General features: G+C 37.9%; 2 protein-coding genes across 2 annotated transcripts in view; one reads left to right on the top strand and one right to left on the bottom strand.

Moving 5' to 3' along the window:
- Positions 1–20,951, top strand: part of mtor (mechanistic target of rapamycin kinase) — a 134,641-nt gene that overhangs the window by 35,488 nt on the left and 78,202 nt on the right. The window contains exons 24-29 of the mRNA XM_016538036.1: positions 970–1,132; positions 2,001–2,093; positions 3,482–3,628; positions 6,132–6,274; positions 10,043–10,205; positions 10,948–11,093. Coding sequence (XP_016393522.1) covers positions 970–1,132; positions 2,001–2,093; positions 3,482–3,628; positions 6,132–6,274; positions 10,043–10,205; positions 10,948–11,093 — 855 coding nt within the window. The remainder of the gene's footprint in view (positions 1–969; positions 1,133–2,000; positions 2,094–3,481; positions 3,629–6,131; positions 6,275–10,042; positions 10,206–10,947; positions 11,094–20,951) is intronic.
- LOC107727987 (angiopoietin-related protein 7-like) lies at positions 14,980–18,281 on the bottom strand. The gene is made up of 5 exons (XM_016538037.1): positions 17,709–18,281; positions 16,544–16,644; positions 16,255–16,449; positions 15,924–16,119; positions 14,980–15,843 (listed from the first exon to the last, which is right to left on the bottom strand). The coding sequence occupies exons 1-5, from the start codon at positions 18,061–18,063 to the stop codon at positions 15,674–15,676; spliced, it is 1,017 nt and encodes a 338-aa protein (XP_016393523.1). The 5' UTR covers positions 18,064–18,281; the 3' UTR covers positions 14,980–15,673.

Genomic DNA, 20,951 nt, shown 5'->3' with positions numbered 1-20,951 from the left:
GAGAGGCATGCAGTTCTTTCCATGTTGTTCTTGGGTCTTTTGTGACTTCCTGGATGAGTCGTCGCTGTGCTCTTGGAGGAATTTTGGAAGGTCATCCACTTCTCGGAAGGTTTGCTCTGTGCCGAGTTTTTTCCAATTGGAGATAATGAACAGGGCTGGCAATAATCAGGCTTGGTGGAGTCTAGTCCAGCTGAACCACATTATGAGATTTGGGAATTGGTAGCTATTCATAGATTTGGGAATTGGTAGCTACGGGGCAAATACGTTTTCACCAAGGTCCAGTTGGTATTAGACAACTTTTTGCTTCAGTAAATAATTATATAATTTTAAAACTGTATTTAGTTTTTTTTTTTTTAGGTTTGTCTGTTTGTGTTTTTTTAATAATGTGAATGAACAACTGAGAAACAATGAAATCAGGAATATATATAAAAGTAAATTGGTTGAATTTTAAGTTCACGTTGACTTGAAAAGTAAGCATAGGTCAGTGGAGGTAGTGAAATTGTTTTCGCAGCAGTGGTAAGGACGGATGTGAATCAGGTAACCCCAGAATCTATGAAGACAGGATCACATTAACACAGCGGCTTTGGCCAGCTGCTACTCCGTCATTACTCTCAGCGAAACCTTTTTAACAGACAAGAATCTGCGTTTGATCCCTATTGTTTTACTGATAAAGTGTTGAGCTGAGTTAAAGAAAGACTTTTGAAGAGAAAGATTGTATTTTGTAGTTTGCTGGCTGTACCACTGCGCAGATGTGTTTCTAGGGAAACTCAGTTTTAAAACATCAAATTACAGTTAATTTTTGAAATATATTAATATACCAAAGCCAAGTAATTATATTAGATTATCAATTAAATTTAACTCAAAGTTCTAAAATAACTTTTTCTAAGTTCTGTAAGAACTGGCCAATACTATTAGTCTGTCACCAATACATTTTTATTCATATTTAATTGTTTTATTTTTGGTGTTTAGGGTTGCCTTGGAGACTTTAGATCGCCTGACTGAGTCTTTGGACTTCACGGATTATGCCTCAAGAATTATTCACCCCATTGTGCGAACTCTCGACGTTACTCCAGAGCTGCGGAACACATCCATGGACACACTGTCCTCACTGGTCTTTCAGCTTGGCAAAAAGGTACAAGCTCAAAGCCTAGTTTAAATCATGCAGTACTATCGGATAGTTTAGCTGTTTGGGTGGGGGCTGAAGTGTAATTTATTTATTTATTAATTTTTTCATCATTTGAAAAAAACAAAACTATTAAACTATTTTTTGCCATAATTTCCAAAATTTTATGTCATGAACTTATGTTCTGAAGTAACCTCTAATGATTTCCTAGTGTCTCTCTAATGCACAAAAAAAGGCTTCCAATCAGAGAGAAGGATGAGGTCATTGCTTTTACCATTCCTCCTAAAACCCTCTTAGAATTACCACTCAACATGTGGCCATCATGAGCACCAGACACAAGTTCTGATTCCTTTGATCACTGCAGGCCACAATCTTCAGTTTCCTGTGTTTAGAGGAGCAACACTTTATTTGTGTACTTACTAGTTGATGGGGTTTAGTCCCATGTACACACATGTGCACGCTTTCACTCCCAACTCTCAAAAGCATTTTATTGTACCATATGGAATCAAAATAATAATTCCAGTAAGCTTGCTTTGCTCCTCATCTAGCGAATGTCAGAAGTACTTGTACCAAGTTGATATTAAAATAAAAAGAAGTCCTGATACTAATTTGTGTACAATATTAGTATCAGGACTTAATTCACTACACATGTTGTATCTGACTTTTTCTTTTTGCTTTTGTTACCAAAGAAAAAAAAAACACATGAAGCAGTACTTGAATGCTAGATGTAATTGCTTTAATTTCATTCATTAATAGTCATATTAACATTTAACTTTTTAATAAAGTTGTGTGTTTAATATCATCATAGATTTTGGCTGTGTTGTGAAAATTAGTATTCATATGTAAAAGAATATGTCTGCTTATTTCTCTTTCACAGTACCAGATCTTTATCCCTATGGTGAACAAAGTGATGTTGAAGCACCGCATCAATCACCAGCGCTACGATGTTCTCATCTGTCGAATCGTCAAGGTCAGCATCCCGCCCTCTCCACGCCTGCATGCATAATTTTTTTGTGCAACATCATATTTTATCCACATAGACTAGTTCCCTGATGACAATTCAGTCCTGTTCGAGTTAGTCTGAAACAAACGCCTCTTGTGTTCTGGTGGAGAAGCCTGCCTCTGTTTCCTGCATTTGGCCCCCTGTGTGAACCACCACTCATTCTTTGCTAGTGAACCCAGACTTCCTGTTTCAACACATGGCCTCTTGGCATCCAAAACTAATCTTGTCTTTGTTTTTGACATGCATAACATTTCGTACTGACATAGAATTACCTGCACATAATGCTGGTGTAAAAAAAGGTTCTTGCCCCTCTTTAAAAAGGAAATGTTTTATTTAGAAATATACGTATTTTAGCCCACTTTTTGCCAGTAAAACCTAAATAGTTGTTGCCCCATAATAAAAAAAAAATTTAAAGGCACACATCTTATTTTAGATGTGCTATTGATATGCTTGAGATGTTTTTGGATTTGAGACTTTAGTCTTTGCAACTTTACAGATCTTCTTTATGCACCAAGAGCTTGTAACACTTCAAAGAGAAAGGAAAACTTGAAATCGCATCATATGACCCCTTTAATATGTAAAATAAGTGTAGCATAAAAATGTTTGTTTGTATGTTCAATTTATTGTGTTAATTATGTTAATTATTAACTTATTTAAGTACCAGAATATACCCCCGGTTTCACAGACATGGCTTAAGGATAGTCCCAGATTAAAATGCATGTTTGAGCTGTCTCAGCTGAAAATATCTTGCTCTGACAAATCTTAAAAAATGTCAGTTCCATTGTTCTGTCTCAAGATGCACACATGTAACGTTTTCTTCCAAGGCATTTTTATAAAAGCTGCTTAAATATCTTAATTTAACTAAGGCCTAGTCCTGGCTTAAGCTAAGCCCTGTCTGTGAAACCGGATCATAATGTTTAACTTTACCCCAGGGCAGCGCTGTTAAACTGTATTTTATGCCTTTTAACGTGTTCAACCCTTGGGTTACTGTTACCAAAATTATTTAAAACTAGCCAATTTTGATTTTTTTTTTTTTTTGGAAGCATGTTTATCAACAAACTAACATTTGGTCCCAAAGTAGATGCTACTAGCTACTTAATTCAGGCTAAATTTGCAGTCATCTTACTAGCAACCCTCTTTTAGTAGTCTACGCTAAAAGACATGTAAAGACTTTTTGTTAAAAAAAAAAAAAAAGACTTCATATTTTAAGAGTTTGAAGCCTTATTCATGTATTCTCTTTCTGGAAAATGTTGGCATATTTTGGAGCCCTTTTTTCTGGTGCGTGCATGCTTTTTCAAGCTGAGCACAAATGTAGATTTGTTGTCTTTGCTAACCTGTGTGTGTCTCTCTCTCAGGGCTATACTTTGGCAGAAGAGGAAGAGGACCCTCTGATATTTCAGCATAGACAATTACGTAGTAATCAAAGTGACACTCTGGTTAGCGGCCCGGTCGAATCGGGACCAATGAAGAAACTGCACGTCAGCACAACCGCTCTTCAGAAGGTTTGTAGAATGACGTGTAACCTTCATAACTTCACATTCACATATTGGAGGGTTTGTGGTGAACATATGCACATGCCAATAATAGTTTGGTATTAAAGGAATGTCCCAATCCTGATCCCAATAAAGTCAGCTTCACAGTTAGAAATCGGAATATAATGTCTAGTTTATGATGTCTCCGTCCACAACATATTTATCCTTTTTTTTCTTTTTTTAAGTATTGGCATTGTGTGTGGTGTATTGGTTGAATGAGCTCATTTATCACATCTTGAAATGTTGAAATAGTATCACACTGTTCATAAAAATAGTTTCGACTTGCTCCAAAGTTTGTAAAAAATTAGAAACCTCTTTACACCAGGAGTCCCAATGAAGTTGAGCCCAGAATATTCCTTGATCTCCTGTTTTTCTGTTTTGTGTGATTTGAGCCATAGCTGCATCTGTCTTCACCACCACACTAGATCATCCTGTTCAGACATAGATTATAGTCACGTGTCCTGTGGGCACACTGCTGAAGGCATTGTCTGTTCTCTGTGATTTGTGAATACATCATAATGATTCACAGGTGTTGCCTGAGAGGTCTTTCCACTATCTACTTCACCATCCCCAATTATCTATTGCCCAAATATTGAACATTCACCCATGAGTGGACTCAACAGTCTAGAGTGTTTTGCCTTTTGTCTTCCTTTTTGAAATAAAACACACAAAGGTGTCTGAATGTTAATTTTTGTTGATATGCACATTTTATTAAATGATAAAAATATTCTGAAACTGAAAAGTTATATATATCACAAATATTTATTTTGTCTGTTTATTAGGGCCTGAGCACCGATGGTGTGAGGACCCTATTAGAATTGCTCCGTTTCTTCTTCTTCTTCTTCTCCAAAGTGAATCGCATTTTTGAGAGCCTAAACATGCTCCAAAACTCATGAAACTTTGCTCAGGCATCAGAAGTGGCGAAAATTTACATCTGATATGGGTTTCAGAAGTGGGTGTGGCAAAACGGCTCGATAGCGCCACCTGTAAAATTTCAACGGAGTGCGCCTCGAGCTACGTTTTACGTACATGTACGAAAATCGGTACACACATGTAACACACCATTACCTACAAAAAAGTCTCTTGGTACAAAATCCAAAACCCAACAGGAAGTATGTTATTTTCAATTTCCTGTACGATTTTTGTGCGGATTTTGACATTTCCAGGCCTCTTACTTTGACGAACTCCTCCTACAGTTTTAATTGGATCATCTTCATATTTGGTGAGGGTTATCTTAAGGCCTTTGTGACGTTAAATTGCGAAGAGCTTGAGTTTTCGTCAAAGGGCGTGTCCCTGGTGGCCTGACAAAGTTTGATATTTCACCATGAAACAGGAAGTTGCTGTAACTCAGGCATGCAGTGTCCAATCTGCCCCAAAATTAACAAGTTTGATAATTGATGAACGAGTCCTGTCCTGAACACATCTACATGCCCATATTCGGTTATAGTCATAGCGCCACCTGCTGGCAACAGGAAGTGACATGTTTAACACTGTGATGCACTATTAGCAATGCAGTAAAATATGCCATTGTGTACTAAACATGGCAGAAACATGCTTAAACATGCTAGCAACACTTACTAAGTGCTAAAGCATGCTATTAATGCCATCAAACAGGAAGTTGTTGTAACTCATGCATACAATGTCCAATCTGCCTCAAACTTCACATGTTTGATTAGAGTCCTGGCCTGAAGACATATACATGATCTTATTCGGTTATAGTCATAGCACCAGCTACTGCTAACAAGAAGTGACTTGTTTCACACTAACTTAAACATGCAATGTCTGGTCTGCCCCAAACTTCACATGTTTGATAAGAGTCCTGGCCTTAACACATCTAAAGGCCAATATTCCGTTATAATCATAGCGCCAGCTGCTGGCAACAGGAAATGACTTGGTTTACACTAAGTTAAACATGCAATGTCTGGTCTGCCCCAAACTTCACGTTTGATAAGAGTCCTGGCCTGAAAACATTTACATGCCAATATTTAGTTATAATCATAGCGCCACCTGCTGGCAACAGGAAATGAATTGGTTTACACTAAGTTAAACATGCAATGTTCGATCTGCCCCAAACATTACATGTTTGGTTTGAATACTGGTCTGAGGACATCTACACATCAATATTCAGTTATAATTATAGCGCCACCTGTTGACAACAGGATATGCCATGCTTTACACTAATTCAAACATACCATGTTCAATCTGCACCAGACTTCACATGTTTGATAAAAGTCCCGGCCTGAAGACATATACATGCCAACATTCAGTTATAATCATAGCGCCACCAGCTGGCAGCAGGAAGTTTGGCACATATAAATGACTTTTACATATTCCTCTTATATTTTCCACTTTAAATGCATGTTGCCCTCCGTTTGCGGTTTTCCTAAAGCTACCGGGTGGCGGTGAGCCCGGGTGCGAGGGCCCTTTCATCGCTGCTTGCAGCTTTAATTAGTCCTGCTTCTGCTGTTTGCAGGCATGGGGTGCAGCCAGGAAGGTCTCCAAAGATGACTGGCTGGAGTGGTTAAGACGTCTTAGTGTGGTCTTGCTAAAAGAATCATCTTCACCTGCCCTGCGCTCCTGCTGGTCTCTGGCACAGACGTATATACCACTCGCTAGGTAAACTTCACCTTTTCTGCCTGTGTTCCTCTGTTCAGAAACCCATCCGTTTAACAGAGATGTGTCAGTGGTTTCGTCTGGCCAGAGGAAAACGATGGAGTCTTGGTTCCTTCGACACACTATTTCCCTGTTTATACTGTAAAACTGCTTTGACACAATCTACATTGTAAAAAGCGCTATATAAATAATGGTGACTTGACTTGACTTGATTGCCCACATTTTCAGTAGCCTTAATTCTGGGATTATTTTCCTAATAATTTTCTCCAAAAAATATTCTAAAAAAAGTTCTAAGACATGAACCTAACTAACAAGCTCCAAATTAAAACCAAATGTTATAAACTTAGCATTTACAAACACAAAATTCGAAAAAGTCAGAAAGCCCAAAAATATTAGAAAATAATTTTTTTTTATATAACTCATAATTAGGAACCTCGCAGGAGGACTCAACGACCTGGTTAAAGCCTGATTTACATTGAAGCCTACTTTGGCCAAGAACAGATAACTTGGACCAGTGTTAATTTAATTTACAAATAATTTTCATCATAGTTTTCATCAGAGACATTTTTTTACAATAACTAAATAAAAACCTGTTTTAAAGGACAAAAGCTATGTTAATATCTGTTAACCTTTTCGTCAACGAATAGAAACAAAAAGAAAATGCTTAGGAGGGACAGTTTGGGAAAAATTCTAATCTGAATTAATCTCCTGCATGGTAGGGAGGTTAGATGAGCACATTTGCATTGTAACATACTGATCTACACGTCCGGACATAAGTTAGCATACACTTGCTGCACGTCTCAAAAAAAGGGTTAAAAAATGTCAGTGTCTGGGGAAAAAGAGAAGAGCAGACATTTGGAAAATTTGAAAAAGCGTGAGGACAGAAAAAGATAACTCAATTCAGTACAGTTTTCTGTGCTCACACACCTGAAGTGCACAAACAGAAAGCCGCCTCTCTGAAAGCGTACAAGTACTGAATTGATTTCTCTTTCATGTCCTGTCACTCTTAAATGGACAAATACACACAACATTGGCAAAATGCCCATTTTGGCAAGTGTTCACATTAGGGGTGTCCCCGACTAAGGATTTCCAAAGTCGAATCAGAATTTTCGAATCTTGCCGATAGTCGAATCATATGTTTGGGGGCGGGGCAAAATACATTTCCAAGAGTTAAGTCAGACATTCAACAGTCATAATTACCGACGTTAACACAGGGAAAATGTGTAGCCTAACAGACGCCTCACAGATACAAGAATAATGTTTTATGTTTTGATTAAAAGATAGTTAGCATTAAACGTCTGCGAAACCCTAAGAATTCACAACGTTTTTTTACAACAGTGCTCTCATTATAACGTTATGCATATGACCGTAGTTATTAATGTTCTGCATTTCTGTTTTGAGCTGCGCGCACTGAAGATGACCAGTAGAGTGAAGCATTTGATAGCAGGTTTTTAATCAATGGGATTTAACTCATCATTTATCTCATATAAAATACGCTTCGTTATTTATACAACATAATGTTAATATTACGATGTATAGGCTATCTGCACAAAATGCCCCGAATGCACGAACGTCTGTGCGGCTCTGAATGAACTCCTTTTGTGGACGCGTTCTTCACGCAACAACGTGCAGGACCACAGCAACTAAACTCTAAAAATTCACAGCGTTTTATTATAATAGTGTTCTCATTATAATGTCATGTATATAACAGTCCCAATCATTTTCATCGTTATTAATATTCCGCATTGTTGTTTGTACTGCTCACGCTGCGCGCTGAATAGATAATCACCGTAGTACTAGGGCTGCACGATTAATCGAAATTAAAAGGATTTATTTAAAACATTCGACTGACGTTATGAAGTGAGTTTGGAGTAAAAACATGTTATTAAATGTGGTATTTTCATGTGCTCTCAGATGGAGTTGCATTTACTACACAGAGCCGTAGTTCACTGACAAGCTACGCAAACAGCTTTCATAATCGCAGAACGATTTCTTCGATTTTATTATCGCGCGATTATATCGTCTGTGATTTTGAACGCGATTTTGCGTAGCTTGTCAGTGAACAACGGCTCTGTGTAGTAAATGCTGCTCCATCTGAAAGCACGTGATGGAGATTTACAACTGATTACAGAACCAGCTTTACTGACGAGATACGCATGACAATCGCATTCGATTAATCGTGCAGCCCTACTTAGTACTACAATGAAGTGCTTTACTGCAGCGCAACTCAACCAAATGCATCTTATAGGCTACGAGATAAATAATATATACACAATATATATAAACCGGCTGAAATGTTTTGAAATCACTTGTACCCTACCTGATTGAAAAAATCCAGTCTTTCGCTCGGAGTCTTATCAAAGATTTAAATCCCTGCCGCCAAAACGCTCCTCTGTCGGTCACGGATTATGGAAAGTGAAACTATAGTGGTTGGATTTATTCACGTACGTTAAAATTTTTTATTAAAAGCTTCTTTCTTTTCAGATTCGTATTTACAGCATTATCATAATAGGCTGCATATTAACTTACTGGGAGAAAACCAGTAGTTCTATGTGAAATCAGACATTTGAGCACCCCCATATAGCCAAAATGGCATGATCATAACACCTCTGCAAATTTTCGACTGTGAGATTGATAGTCGAATCAGGCTCCTCCTATCGAATCTTCGACTATTCGGGGTCACCCCTAGTTCACATAAGCACAGTCAAGACAAGTCACCTTTATTTATATAGCGCTTTTAACAATACAGATTGTGTCAAAGCAGCTTTACAGTATTAAACAGGAAAATAGTCAATAATGCAGCGATTTCATATCAGTTGATATCTTTAATTATCACGATAAATGTCGAATCTCTATTTCTTTCAAGTTTAAAGCAAGATTTTTGCTCCAAAGTGAAAGATGTTCCTTAATTATCCTTAACAAAATAAATATCTTAATAGAAAAATGTATTTCTTAGTTTCTGCATGTTCTAATGAGTGATATTGTTTCTAATCAAGAAACAGGTTTGTGTTGCCTGATAATATTAATAATAATATTACTTTTTTTGTCTCTTAGAAATCCACATTTGATAGCTTGAATTACTTGGGATGCAGATTCTAAATTTTTGTTCATTATTAAAATCTGTAACATCTGTAAAAATTGTAGCAACCTTAAAATATATTTTTTTTTATTAACCATTGATCTCCCATAGCAGCATACATTTAAATAATGATAAACACAGTTAAAACCACACATATTGCACCTCAAATGGATGGTAAAAATACAACTAAATGCTTTAAATGTATTTGTATGAAAGTCAAAACAAGTCACCTTTATTTATATAGCGCTTTTAACAATACAGATTGTGTCAAAGCAGCTTTACAGTATTAAACAGGAAAATAGTCAATAATGCAAAAGGACAACAGTAAACACTCAATTTTCCAGTTAAAGGCATCATTGAATTCAGTGATTCAGCTCAGTTTAAATATTATCTGTGCAATCAAGTCAATGATATCGCTGGAAATTAAGTGTCCTCAATTGACAACAGTGTAATTAATGTTAATTAAACAACAAAAGAAAATAAGAAAATCACTCACTGCTCTTGATGAGGCAAGGGGCATTATCTGTAGTGATATACTGATATACTCTTATATGTAGTGATTTACTGACAACAATAATGCCAATTGAATTTCAATTAAATAGCGGCACAGCAGTCTTTGCTAAATGTTGTTCAAACAATACCAGTGGGGGAAAAAAATAAAAAATTGTGTGTATGTTCTCTCTTCTCTGTAGGGATCTTTTTAATGCTGCATTTTTATCATGCTGGTCAGAACTCAGTGAAGATCAGCAGGATGAACTGATACGCAGTATTGAGCTTGCTCTGACTTCTCAGGATATCGCTGAGGTCACACAGACGCTGCTTAATCTCGCAGAATTCATGGAGCACAGTGATAAGGTCAGTAATGAAGTCTATAGACATTTGACAATGTCAGGTCAATAATCAGGCCAGAATTTCAAGTTTATTCAAATCAAATCAGGAGAGGAAAGGCTTAAAAAATACCAAAATTAGGTAGAAGTTTCCATTTTATATTTGAAAGATCTTTTATTGTTTTTGCAAGTTTGGACACTTCTATTCTAAAAAGAACATACGTTTACTCTCTCTTCTTTTAATATCATTTGCAAATGAAGGGTGCTACTTGATTTTTTTTTTCTTCGTGGTGGGAAAAAAACATCAAAATCTGAAACTAAATGTAAGATGTACTGATTTTCTCTGGTTCAATGTCTGTATCCTATCCAGAGAAGTCATTAATGTTAATAAATGTACATTATTTCGGTTTTACAGCATGAGTAAACCCAAATGGAGCACTATAGTTTATTCTTCTCCTGCGCACTTGGACGATCACATTTCTTTCCATATTTAGTATGATCTCATTGTGTTGAAGACCGAATGAATGGTGCATTTGTTCAGTTTTATTCCAGCACAACAAGTAGAGCTCACACCCTTCAGTAGTGACATAGCAAATGGGCAGTAAAGTTAGAGAGCTGTGAAGTGAAGAGTTCACGCAGTGAGGGTCTGTTATATAAAACATTTTTGGGCTAGATGCTCCATTCTGTTCTGTTCTGGCCTGTTTAATATACTATTCCAGACAGTTCTTCTCTTCTATATCTAAGGTCTTGCTTTTCTGTTTTTTTCTTAGGGCCCACTTCCCTTGAGAGATGACAATGGAATTGTTCTGCTGGGAGAGAGAGCTGCTAAATGTCGGGCCTACGCCAAGGCCCTGCACTACAAGGAACTTGAGTTTCAAAAGGGCCCTTCACCACTCATTTTAGAATCCCTCATCAGGTAGGAAACAAAAAAATTCTTAAGTCTGAGGATAGTCAGGAAAATGAAATGGCTTTATTTAATTTTACTCTATATATTTTACTTAAAGGGATAGTTAATTTAATCAAAATTCTGTCCCCATTTAAACACTCTCATGTCGGTCCAAACACGTATGATATAGAGGTGTTTAAGGTTAACTACATGAAAACAAAAATTACATTGCCACCCATTACAGTAACCACTAGAAGAATAAGCACTTCTAGGTTTTTTTAGACAATGGGTTTCTTTTGAGAACTGTTGCTGTCTGAATTCAGTTTCATCAAAGGATCAATGCAGATAATACTTCAGACGTGACAAGATAGGGCTTTAGTCTCCAAAGCTAGATTTTCTCTCCTGATCTTATGTCACCCCAAGGTCCTGAAAATTCAACAGAAATTTAAATATGCACTCGGTCCTCATTTTTTAAACACACACACCTACATGCTGTACTGTATATTTAAAAGGTCCCCTTACACTGTTTATACATATGCGCTCAACATATTTTGCCGTTTTAAGCACCAAACCATGAAGTGTCTCAAGTTTCCTCCACTGTTCCTGCATTGATTGCTTGTTTTGGGATGTCTTCAGGTTTCATTTTAAATGTGGTCTGTGAATTACTGGAAGGTGCTTTGGGATTTGAGTTTCCCCTTGATTCCTCCATAACGGTTTAGGTGTAATGTCCTTCACAGAGACATTTGCTAGTGTGTTCTGTTCAAAGTTTTAAAATAATAACTTCATCAATTCAGTTTCATCTGATCTGATAGCTTTTCAAGAATAAAAGTATAAGCGAAGATGTCCAAAATTAATAAAAGATGCTTAGTGATGCATCTTTTATTAATTTGTCTTGAGCACAGTTTTCTTTGACGTTTTAGTCTGGGCAGGACATATCGAAGAAAAAAAAAAGGCAATAATTTTGCCTTTTATTTTCGCAGCCTGGCAAATGTGCATTTGATGGCTGTATTAAAAACTAATTCTAATAAATTTCCCCTTTAGATTTAATATGAAGCACAGTGATAAATGTAGCATGGGTAATGATGCGTAGTTTAAAAAAAATGTGTAATTTATAGTGGTGCATGGCACTGGTGCTTCCTCCTTGTCTGATCTTCAGTGCTGTTAATAATGTCAAGGCTGTTGAACCGTGAACCGTCTTTAAAGGGATGCTCCACCCAAAAGTGAAAACTCTTTCATTTACTCACCCTCATGCCATCCTAGAAGTATACGACTCTCTTTCTTCAGATGAACACAAACTGAGATTTTTAGAATAATAATCCATTTCTATGAGTTCATGCAATGCAAGTGGATTGCATGACGCAAAACCAGATTTCATTTGCTTTTGAGTCATTGTTTGGGCCCGACCTGCTCTACAAAACTAGGAACAGCATGTTTGTTATGGAGTAGCATATAGTTAGGAATGTTTGACTAAGTCTTAACTAATCTAAGTTGGACTAATCTTCAATTCTGAGCTCATCCTAATGTCTTAGTGATGTCTGTTCTCGTCATTGTTTCCATGCACCTTTTTATTTTACACTGCAGCCTTACAGAGTCCTAGATCTGTATTTTTTTCCCCCCCAACCTTTTAATTTGACTCCTTCCTCTTAATCTATTCTGTATCTGGCTCGTCCCTCCCATGGAGCTGTTTCTAATTTCAGAGGACTTAAGGAGTGCTTGAAGATAATTTCAATGCATCCCAGCTGCCTCCACCTCTCCAGTATTTCCCTTCAACACACACAGTCTTCGCAAAGGCCTTTGTTAGCTGTGCACTTATTTTTCTACTTGAATTTGGAAAAAATCATGGTGGGTTCCCTTTTGTCAATTGGTAGTTAAAGAGAACTTTTTAGTCTCAGGTCACATTCCTCACTTTTTTTAGATTGTTTTTGAGCAGTGTCTTTAATTTGCTTGATTGAGCTAATATCTTTTTGGAAAACTCTGATTACTCCAAAACAAACAGTGCTTGAAATTATTACTGAAAAGCATCTGCTAGTTTAGTTAGAATAGGTAGCATTGATTTTTCTTTGCATTATCCACAAATGTAAACTCTCAGTACATTTCAGAATGGAATCAGTAATGATCAGCTGTCTAGTCAGGAAGCTTGTGATTGTGGACAAGAGACTTCTCGTCTAACCCTTACCCTATGCACCTTATGAATCTTCCAATCCCGCAGACGGCACACCCGAGACTCACTCACTGGCTAATTCGTATTGCACACAGAAATGGCTAGAGAAATTGTCGGTTCTTGGTCAGAAATTGCCGGTTCATGGTCAGAGTAAATTGCCAGGGACATCTACTTTACAACCCTTATCTTAACTGTGAAGAATGACTATGTGAAACAGCACACAGGTGGCCATTGCATGGCTCTGTGCCATTCCAGTGTTATGAAAGTGCTTATATTTGTTGTAACACATGCACATGCTTTATATTAAATTAGTGCCTCCTGATAGACGAACATTTGTTGGTGATTTTTTTTTTTTTTTTAGTGGTCCAGGTCGATTCATTATTGTTTTAATATTATTTCTGTGTCTGCTGTTGGGAATGTGTTTCTGAGCAGTGTTTGTCTGTGTTTGTTACTGAATGTGCTCCACCTTTGTCAAAATAATGCATCTCTGAATTAGTAACAAGGCATTTTCTCATGGAACTTCAGCTAAACTTTGGCGACTGAGCCAGTCCTCGGGCCTGGTACTGATTGTGTTCTGTTTCTTGGGTCCTTGGTATTGTTTTGTCTTGTTTGTGTTTTATCATAATAATACAAGAACAATATTTTGTGTGGTAAAGAACAAAGAAGCTAAGAAATGCTGAGAAAGTTAGAGAAAAAGACTGATTTGTTTGTTTTCCGTGATTTGTGATGAGACTTGATTTTTTTTGCTTGTCAGATGATAAAAATGTGATTTTAGTAGAATATGGTAGGATGTAGTCTTTGAAATTTTTTTTTTCTGGGTTTTTCCTTAATAAAAATACCAAGATCTAAGAAATAACCTCATAAGGGTCTGCAATAGGGCTGCACGATAAATCGCATGTGATATTTAATGCGCATCTTGTCAGTAAAGCCAGTTCTGTAATCAGCAGTAAATCTCCATCACTACACAGAGCCATTGTTTACTACACAGAGCCATTGTTCACTGACAAGCTGCGCAAAACCACGATCATATTTTGCACATGTTTTGCGCAGCTTGTCAGTGAACAATGGCTCTGTGTAGTAAATGCTGCTCCATCTGAAAGCACGCACGTGATGGAGATTTACTGCTGATTACAGAACTGGCTTTACTGACAAGATGCGCATTAAATATCACATGCGATTTATCGTGCAGCCCTAGTCTGCAATGACATGAAGGTAATTAAATGATGACAGTTTCCATTAAAACTATTACTAATAGTAATCAAATGATTAATGGTTCCTTTTGTACTTTTGTGCCATTAAATAATTTTATATACTTTAAGTCCCCATTTGCTTATTGTTCTTGTGCATTTGAATTTTTCTGTTCTTAGTGCTTTCGGTTGAACAAGATTTGCTAGCACATATTTTTCCGCTTGGCTGCTTCTGAGGGGACTCTTGAGTGACAAACCCCTAAGCTGTAGAGTTTCGTGCCGGGTCTTATATGACATGAAAAACGGCTTTGAGAAACAAATTGTGTCAACCAGTTGGGCACAGGAAGTCCTCCAATGCACTGAAAGGTCATGTAAGGCCATACAGTTCCTGGAAGCATAACCTCAACTGGACCTCCCAGAATGCACAGAGATTCTGCACTAGCTGAAATGAAATGGAATGTGCTCATGTTAATCTAGCTTTTGTGTATTATCGGAAGAAATTATTCGATTTATGTTTTCAGGTGATGGTTTGATATTTATGGTTATTTCTTGATGAATCACCTTCACCTTGCTGGTCACTTTTTATTTGCTTTTTCATGTTATCTTTTTTAATTTTGTGGTTGTCTGTTAGGGGTCTGTGGCCATGCTGTCTGCATAACCTGGCCGTGATTGTTGTATGAATCAATCTTGACAAAGATTATATGAATTCTGAGATCGACAATCAAGGCAACAACTGCTTGAATGTTGTGTGTATTTTGTGTTTATTCATGTTTGTCACTCCCGCTAATTGTGAATTCCTTTTTGTTCATTTTGTACTAAAGCAGACACAGTATTTAGGTAACGCAAAAAGGGATTTTTTTTTTTTTAAATACAATTTATTAATCATCCAATATTTTTACTTTGTACACCGTTCATTTTGCTGTACCAGTGAATTTACTATAATGTCTAGTCTGAACTGTCAAATTGTTTGTAATTGTACATTTTGTGTGAATGGCTTACATCAGCTTGTTGCTTTCAATGATCATGTGCATAAAATCCTCTAGAAAAAGCTAAAGAAAATAAAATATTTAAGAGATAAATACCATGTATAAAATGCAATTTACAATCAAACATAATTTCATCACATATTCAGTCCTATCATTCTGTTATACAAATGCATTCCCCCTGAAAAAGTTTGCCCAGTTTAAGCTGTAGATTATGTGGATCCGTTGATGCCAAGGTTTAGTGGTGAACAGGAACATAAATTGAGTTTTGCCAAGTCTTTATGGTACAAAGCTCTGTGGTCGGATCTTCATCTCCACGCGTTTCAGTGAGTAGTTTGGTCCGTGCCATCCGTACCAAGAGATGCCATCTGAATTCTTGGTATGTGACCCATAGCGGTGAAGCACACCATTTAGATTTGAGTCAGTGCAGCAGTTGTACCAGTATCCACCTGTGAAAGAAACCCAGTAAGGTTAAGTTACAAAGTTCATTACAACAGCAGAATCTTGTGTGGTGGGTGTTTGTTTTTACCTTGGCGAAGTTGTGCGCAATTGTCCACACACTTGTCATTGTCTTTGTTTTTAGTGCTGAAGTTGGTATTGTTGTGGTAACGCAGAGAGTCGCCAGCGTTTCCACTGTACTTGGCAATGAAAAGCTTGTAGCTATTCATCTCGTTGCTCACCGTAAAGAAGCCATATTCGGCGTACCGTGTCTCACCCTCCCAGTCCTCCAGAATAGAAAAAATAACATACAGACCGTGTCATATAAGAAAGCTTGCTTTAAGCGATGTTGACTTTAAATATTCATGGATTCATATTCCTTTGAGACATTCTACATTGCTTTCATGTATGTGCATACTTGCCTCCATCTCTATTCTCAGCACTGTGGGCTGTCTGGTCAGACGGAAGATGTGTTCGTTGCCGAGCCAGAAGTCACCACGGATTGTACCAAAACCATTCTTGTACTGCTTCCAGTCGCGGTTGAAGCTTGTCAGACCAATCTTGCGTCTCTGAATGACGGTCCAGCCACCACCATTGTTCTCCATGTCACAATACACCTGGAGAAACCAAAAACATTGGGGATTCATGACAAATCTTCTTTCAAATTGAACACCCTGCTTGTATGAAGACTTCATGAAGATTCAGACTTACATTTAGTTCAGGTGTTCCAAGGAAGTCATCTTTTGGTAGTTTATACTCTCCAGAAATTTTGTAGCTCTTGTTGTAAAGGGATGCACAATCATAGATAGCATCTAAGGGAGAGAGAATTCTTGGTTTAGGGTTTCAAAGCCAGGTGCTTTTGAACAACAAGGGATTTCAACCTAGTGGGATCCACCAACAGAAGACACTTCAGTGTGCTTTAAGCTATGTGTGTCTGTGCAACTAGCACTTTCCTAACAAAGCCTCACTGTTTGCATGGTTGGAAGTGGGAAAAAGGTGACAAATGACAGCATGACAAATGACTAATTGGGTATTAAACTACAGCTGTGCATCATGCTTCGTTTAACATCTCTTTCTGGTTTGAAAGATTAATAGTCCAGTAGTTTTTTTGGGGGGGGGGCGGGATGCTCCATCGTTCTTGTGGGTTCAGAGTAGGAATCACAAATTACCTGCTGTGACTTGGCTACTGTTGTAAAGCCAGACATTCCTGCACATACTGATTATTACCTACTGATTACCTCTAACTGCTGCCCAGACATTTCACAGCTCCTTGGGTACAACTATGTTAATGGTTCCCTAAATTAAAACGTGTGCGTTTGAAGAATTCCATGTGCGTCCATTAAAGCATCCTGTTCGGATGCAACTAAACGACCCTTTGTTTTTATTTTCCTCTCTAATTCTCTTGTCACATGCTACGGTGTGATGCACTTTGCTGTAAATTTTCTCTTGGTTCTAAAATTTCTCAAATCTCACTCGCTTACTGGATAGTGTAACATAATAAAAGACATATCTTCCATTCCAAAGTAGAGGTCTGTTTCAATCTGCGACGAAGATTGAATTTCTAAATAACCCAAGAAATAATCATGTCATTTTTTGTGAAAAATGCCTAAGAAATAAACATACAGGGAACCTATAGCTAGAATAATCACTGAAGCCATATTTACATTAATCTTTCCTTAAACATGAGGTGGGCATTAGGTTTAGATGGGCTACATTATCCCATGACTTAACAGGACATCCATCGACGCTCTAAGGTATGTCAACAGCCAGCATATGTGACCTGTGACCCCTGCTGAGTGCAGAAAGTAGACTAACACATGGTGTGTGCTTGAAACTAAGCTTTCCAGCACACGTTGAGTTGTGTGTCAAGACTCACCTGAAGTGCTCTGCTGTGGAGCAGATTGGGCAGCCTGCAGCTGCATGATTTCGATCCGATTGTAGATTTCTGAATACTTGCTCTCGGCCTCTGTGACCCGGGCCTCTTGCTGCTGGTTAAGCTTTTCCAGCTCCATCATCTGCCGCACGACCTTCATAAGATCAGACTCCTGCTTCTTGCTAATTTCTTCCAGCATGCTGCTCAGATTGGCCACCTGAACCTTCAGGGAGCGCACCTCATCGCAGCATTGTGCTGGTTTTGCTGGTTTGGGTGTTGCCAGGTTCTTCTTGAAGGAACTCTGAGCCATCGCGTGACCTAGGAGTAGCAGCAAAAGAGTCAAGGATGTAGCTGTCATCTTCACGCTTTTCGTTATTATGTGCGGAGAAAGTTTGAGTGGTCTGTCTTGTTTGTGGTCTTGTCTTGTCTGTCTGTGTTGCTCTCTTGAATACTTGTCAGATGAGAGGGCACGAGAAAAATGTGAGAAGAACTCTTTAGAATGAAGTTTAGAACTGTAGAATATTCTCCGGCCAGGTTTCTCTTCTCTGCACTTCAGAATCAGATGTCTGCTCACACCGAGGGCCTGCAGCGGATGCAGCTTAAATATCTTTTCACGTGTGCTGTGCCCTCCCCTTTTGGCCCACAGTCATTGACCCCCCCTTCCACCTACCACCACTAAGCCCTCCCCACCCTTTCCCCCTGGTGAAATTTTTTCCTCCGCCTCTTGTCTGGTCCCACCCGTCATCACGTGTGCCATGCACCTCACAGTACTTCCATTATGCACAAGCGGAGTTCGTTTGTATACAGAAGATTGCATGAAGACGCTTTGTTCTGTAAAGGTCATACATCGTCTGATATTCTGATCTTTTCTTGTAAAGAAAAGTGCTCTTCCATGTTCACAGCCCTGTTACCGAAGAGAAGGACTTGTGAGAGGAAGCTGTGCTTTCTTCCATTCTTTTAATTTCTCAGAACCAGCTTGTAATTATTGGAGTGAGTGCTAGGTGAAATGCTTTCTAGCTTTTAATCCAATTAAAGGAGTGGTTCTCAATTTTTTTTCAGGTGGTAGACCACTTCAGAAGTTAAACAAAAATTTGGACCAATTAACTCAACCGAATTACATATTTTCATCAATCCTGTCTTTAGCTACGAGCCATAATTTTGCCAAAATGTTGCCGTTTTGTTTTGTTTTTTTCAGTCAAATCCTTTTTATTTGTATAGGGCTTTTGATAATACATATTGTTTCAAATCAAATGAGCTTTACAGACAATGATGTTAAAGTTTATAATATATAAACATTTTCTTCTTATTATTGAGATTTCAATAAAATGAGCATCTAACTGCCTCCTCATAACAATAATAATAAGAAAAAAATCTATGCCTTCACTTTTCTGTTCTCTAATTATCCTCCTGTCCTAGCTTTTTACTATTTTGAACATTGACTGAAACCTTGTATAATAGGCGCATCTTGTGTTTATTGCCATCTTATGAATAATCGCTTGTTGTATTCCTCAAGTGTAAGTCACTTTGGATAAAACCAAATGAGTAAATGTAAATAATGAACTAGATTACTATTTTAGACTGAATGAACTGACTCTTAAGTGACTAAAACATTACTGGATATCAGAAACCCCTTATCATAAATTCAGTAACAGTTAATTCATTGGACTGTGCTTTTTGTTCAAATTCAGTTTTGTTTTGTTTTGTTTTTTATTACCGTAACACCGTGACTATACCGGACGTGAAAATTGTCATGCCGCGCCACAACAGCTAAAGTCTGTCTGCACTGGATGCGACAAAGTGATGTTGCAAATCATTTGAACTTTGTGTCAGTACGTCATAAATAGAACGAGGCAGCAGTTTACTGTCGGGGATTTGTCGTGTTGCATCGTGTTGTGTCGTGCTGCGCTGCGCCGCGCCGCGCCGTATCTAGTGTAGACAGCATCACTGATTGTAATGAGTCCTATAGTGTTTTGTCACACCGCACCGCTCGCATCTGGTGTAGACACGGTGTAAGGCACAAGTTCATTTCATCATTTGTCAGTGTCAGCCTAAAGTAAGTTTGCGCTGTACTGAAGTGATTGACAGCTTCCTTATAAAGGAAGATCTCTTTGTTCACTTTCTATATATAAATTGTTCACAGTTTGAATAATTTGAAAAAAAAATTTTTTTTAATCAAATCCATAACTGTGATGATTGACAGTAATAACCATGGCAAAAGACGGGACAGAAAAAAATGATACTATTTGTCAAAATAGATATGTGCACTAAATCTTAAGTGTAAATGCCAGTGTTAGGGAGTAGCGACGCTACTAGCTTAACTACATTTTTCAGTAGCTTTACAGTAGCGATGCTACTTTTAAAACAGTGTAGCTTTTCCTGTAGCTAACAACTTTTTCCAGCAAGTAGCGGTGTAGCGTGACCAAACGCTACATTCTGTTTTGCGTTCTGACGAGTCACGAGCCTGTAATGTATTGAAGCATCGCAGCGTCTTCTTCTGACTAGATCACAAACTAAATTTGTCCATTACCACCATCTGTTGTGATATCACGCATCGTGCGGCTTTACAGTCTGTCCACCGACAAGAGATCATCTGATGATATTGCAAAGGATGTACAGGAGTGGGTATTTCACATGAATCAGCTGTAATTTACGAAAAACAAAGATTAAAATGCGGTCTATGTCGAAGACTTAAAGCACACACAGGAGGTGAATAATAGCCGTTTTAAACTGATTAATTTTTCTTCTTTATTGCACTCTATATCAAATGTCTATTTTACAATCATGAAAGGCCATAATATATAATCACATAATCTGTGCCCCACAGTTTTGTAATGAACACTAATCCAACAGAAAATAAAATCGCGATATAGTAGTGTGCTTATCAATTGGCAAAGGATGGTTGCGGCGGGATTCACGCAAAGCGCGGTGTTCACGATCGCAGCTGATGATTGACGTCTCCATTCACAGTCAGTAAATACCGCATGTGCTGTGAGTTTAACCTGCTTATTTTATGACTCCTCCGTATCCAGTTTAAGTTGCATACATTTTCAAATCACTCAAATCCCTTTTTTCACTTTTTTTTATTGTCACATCACCACAGCACATGTGCCTTGGTGAGTGAAATTCTTGGGAGCGTGCTCCAGACAGTGCAGAAACAATTACATATAGACATACTTACAGACTTATACAGATGACAGTGTGCCATATACATATACTCAGTACACACAGTGTACTATTAGACATACT

The sequence above is a fragment of the Sinocyclocheilus rhinocerous genome, unplaced genomic scaffold (assembly GCF_001515625.1).
Source record: "Sinocyclocheilus rhinocerous isolate Xijiao unplaced genomic scaffold, SAMN03320098_v1.1 scaffold1599, whole genome shotgun sequence".
Lineage (NCBI taxonomy): Eukaryota > Metazoa > Chordata > Actinopteri > Cypriniformes > Cyprinidae > Sinocyclocheilus > Sinocyclocheilus rhinocerous.
The sequence above is the reverse complement of the archived record's forward strand: the minus strand, read 5'-3'. Positions and strand labels throughout refer to the sequence as shown.

Bases quoted from the DNA above. Each gene is read 5' to 3' on its own strand.
- LOC107727987 (XM_016538037.1), bottom strand. From the start codon at position 18,063: ATGACAGCTACATCCTTGACTCTTTTGCTGCTACTCCTAGGTCACGCG. The intron at 16,645-17,708 runs GTGAGTCTTGAC...TCTCTCCCTTAG, and splicing joins TCCACAGCAGAGCACTTCAG to ATGCTATCTATGATTGTGCA. The intron at 15,844-15,923 runs GTAAAAACAAAC...TTTCTTTCACAG, and splicing joins TTGCGCACAACTTCGCCAAG to GTGGATACTGGTACAACTGC.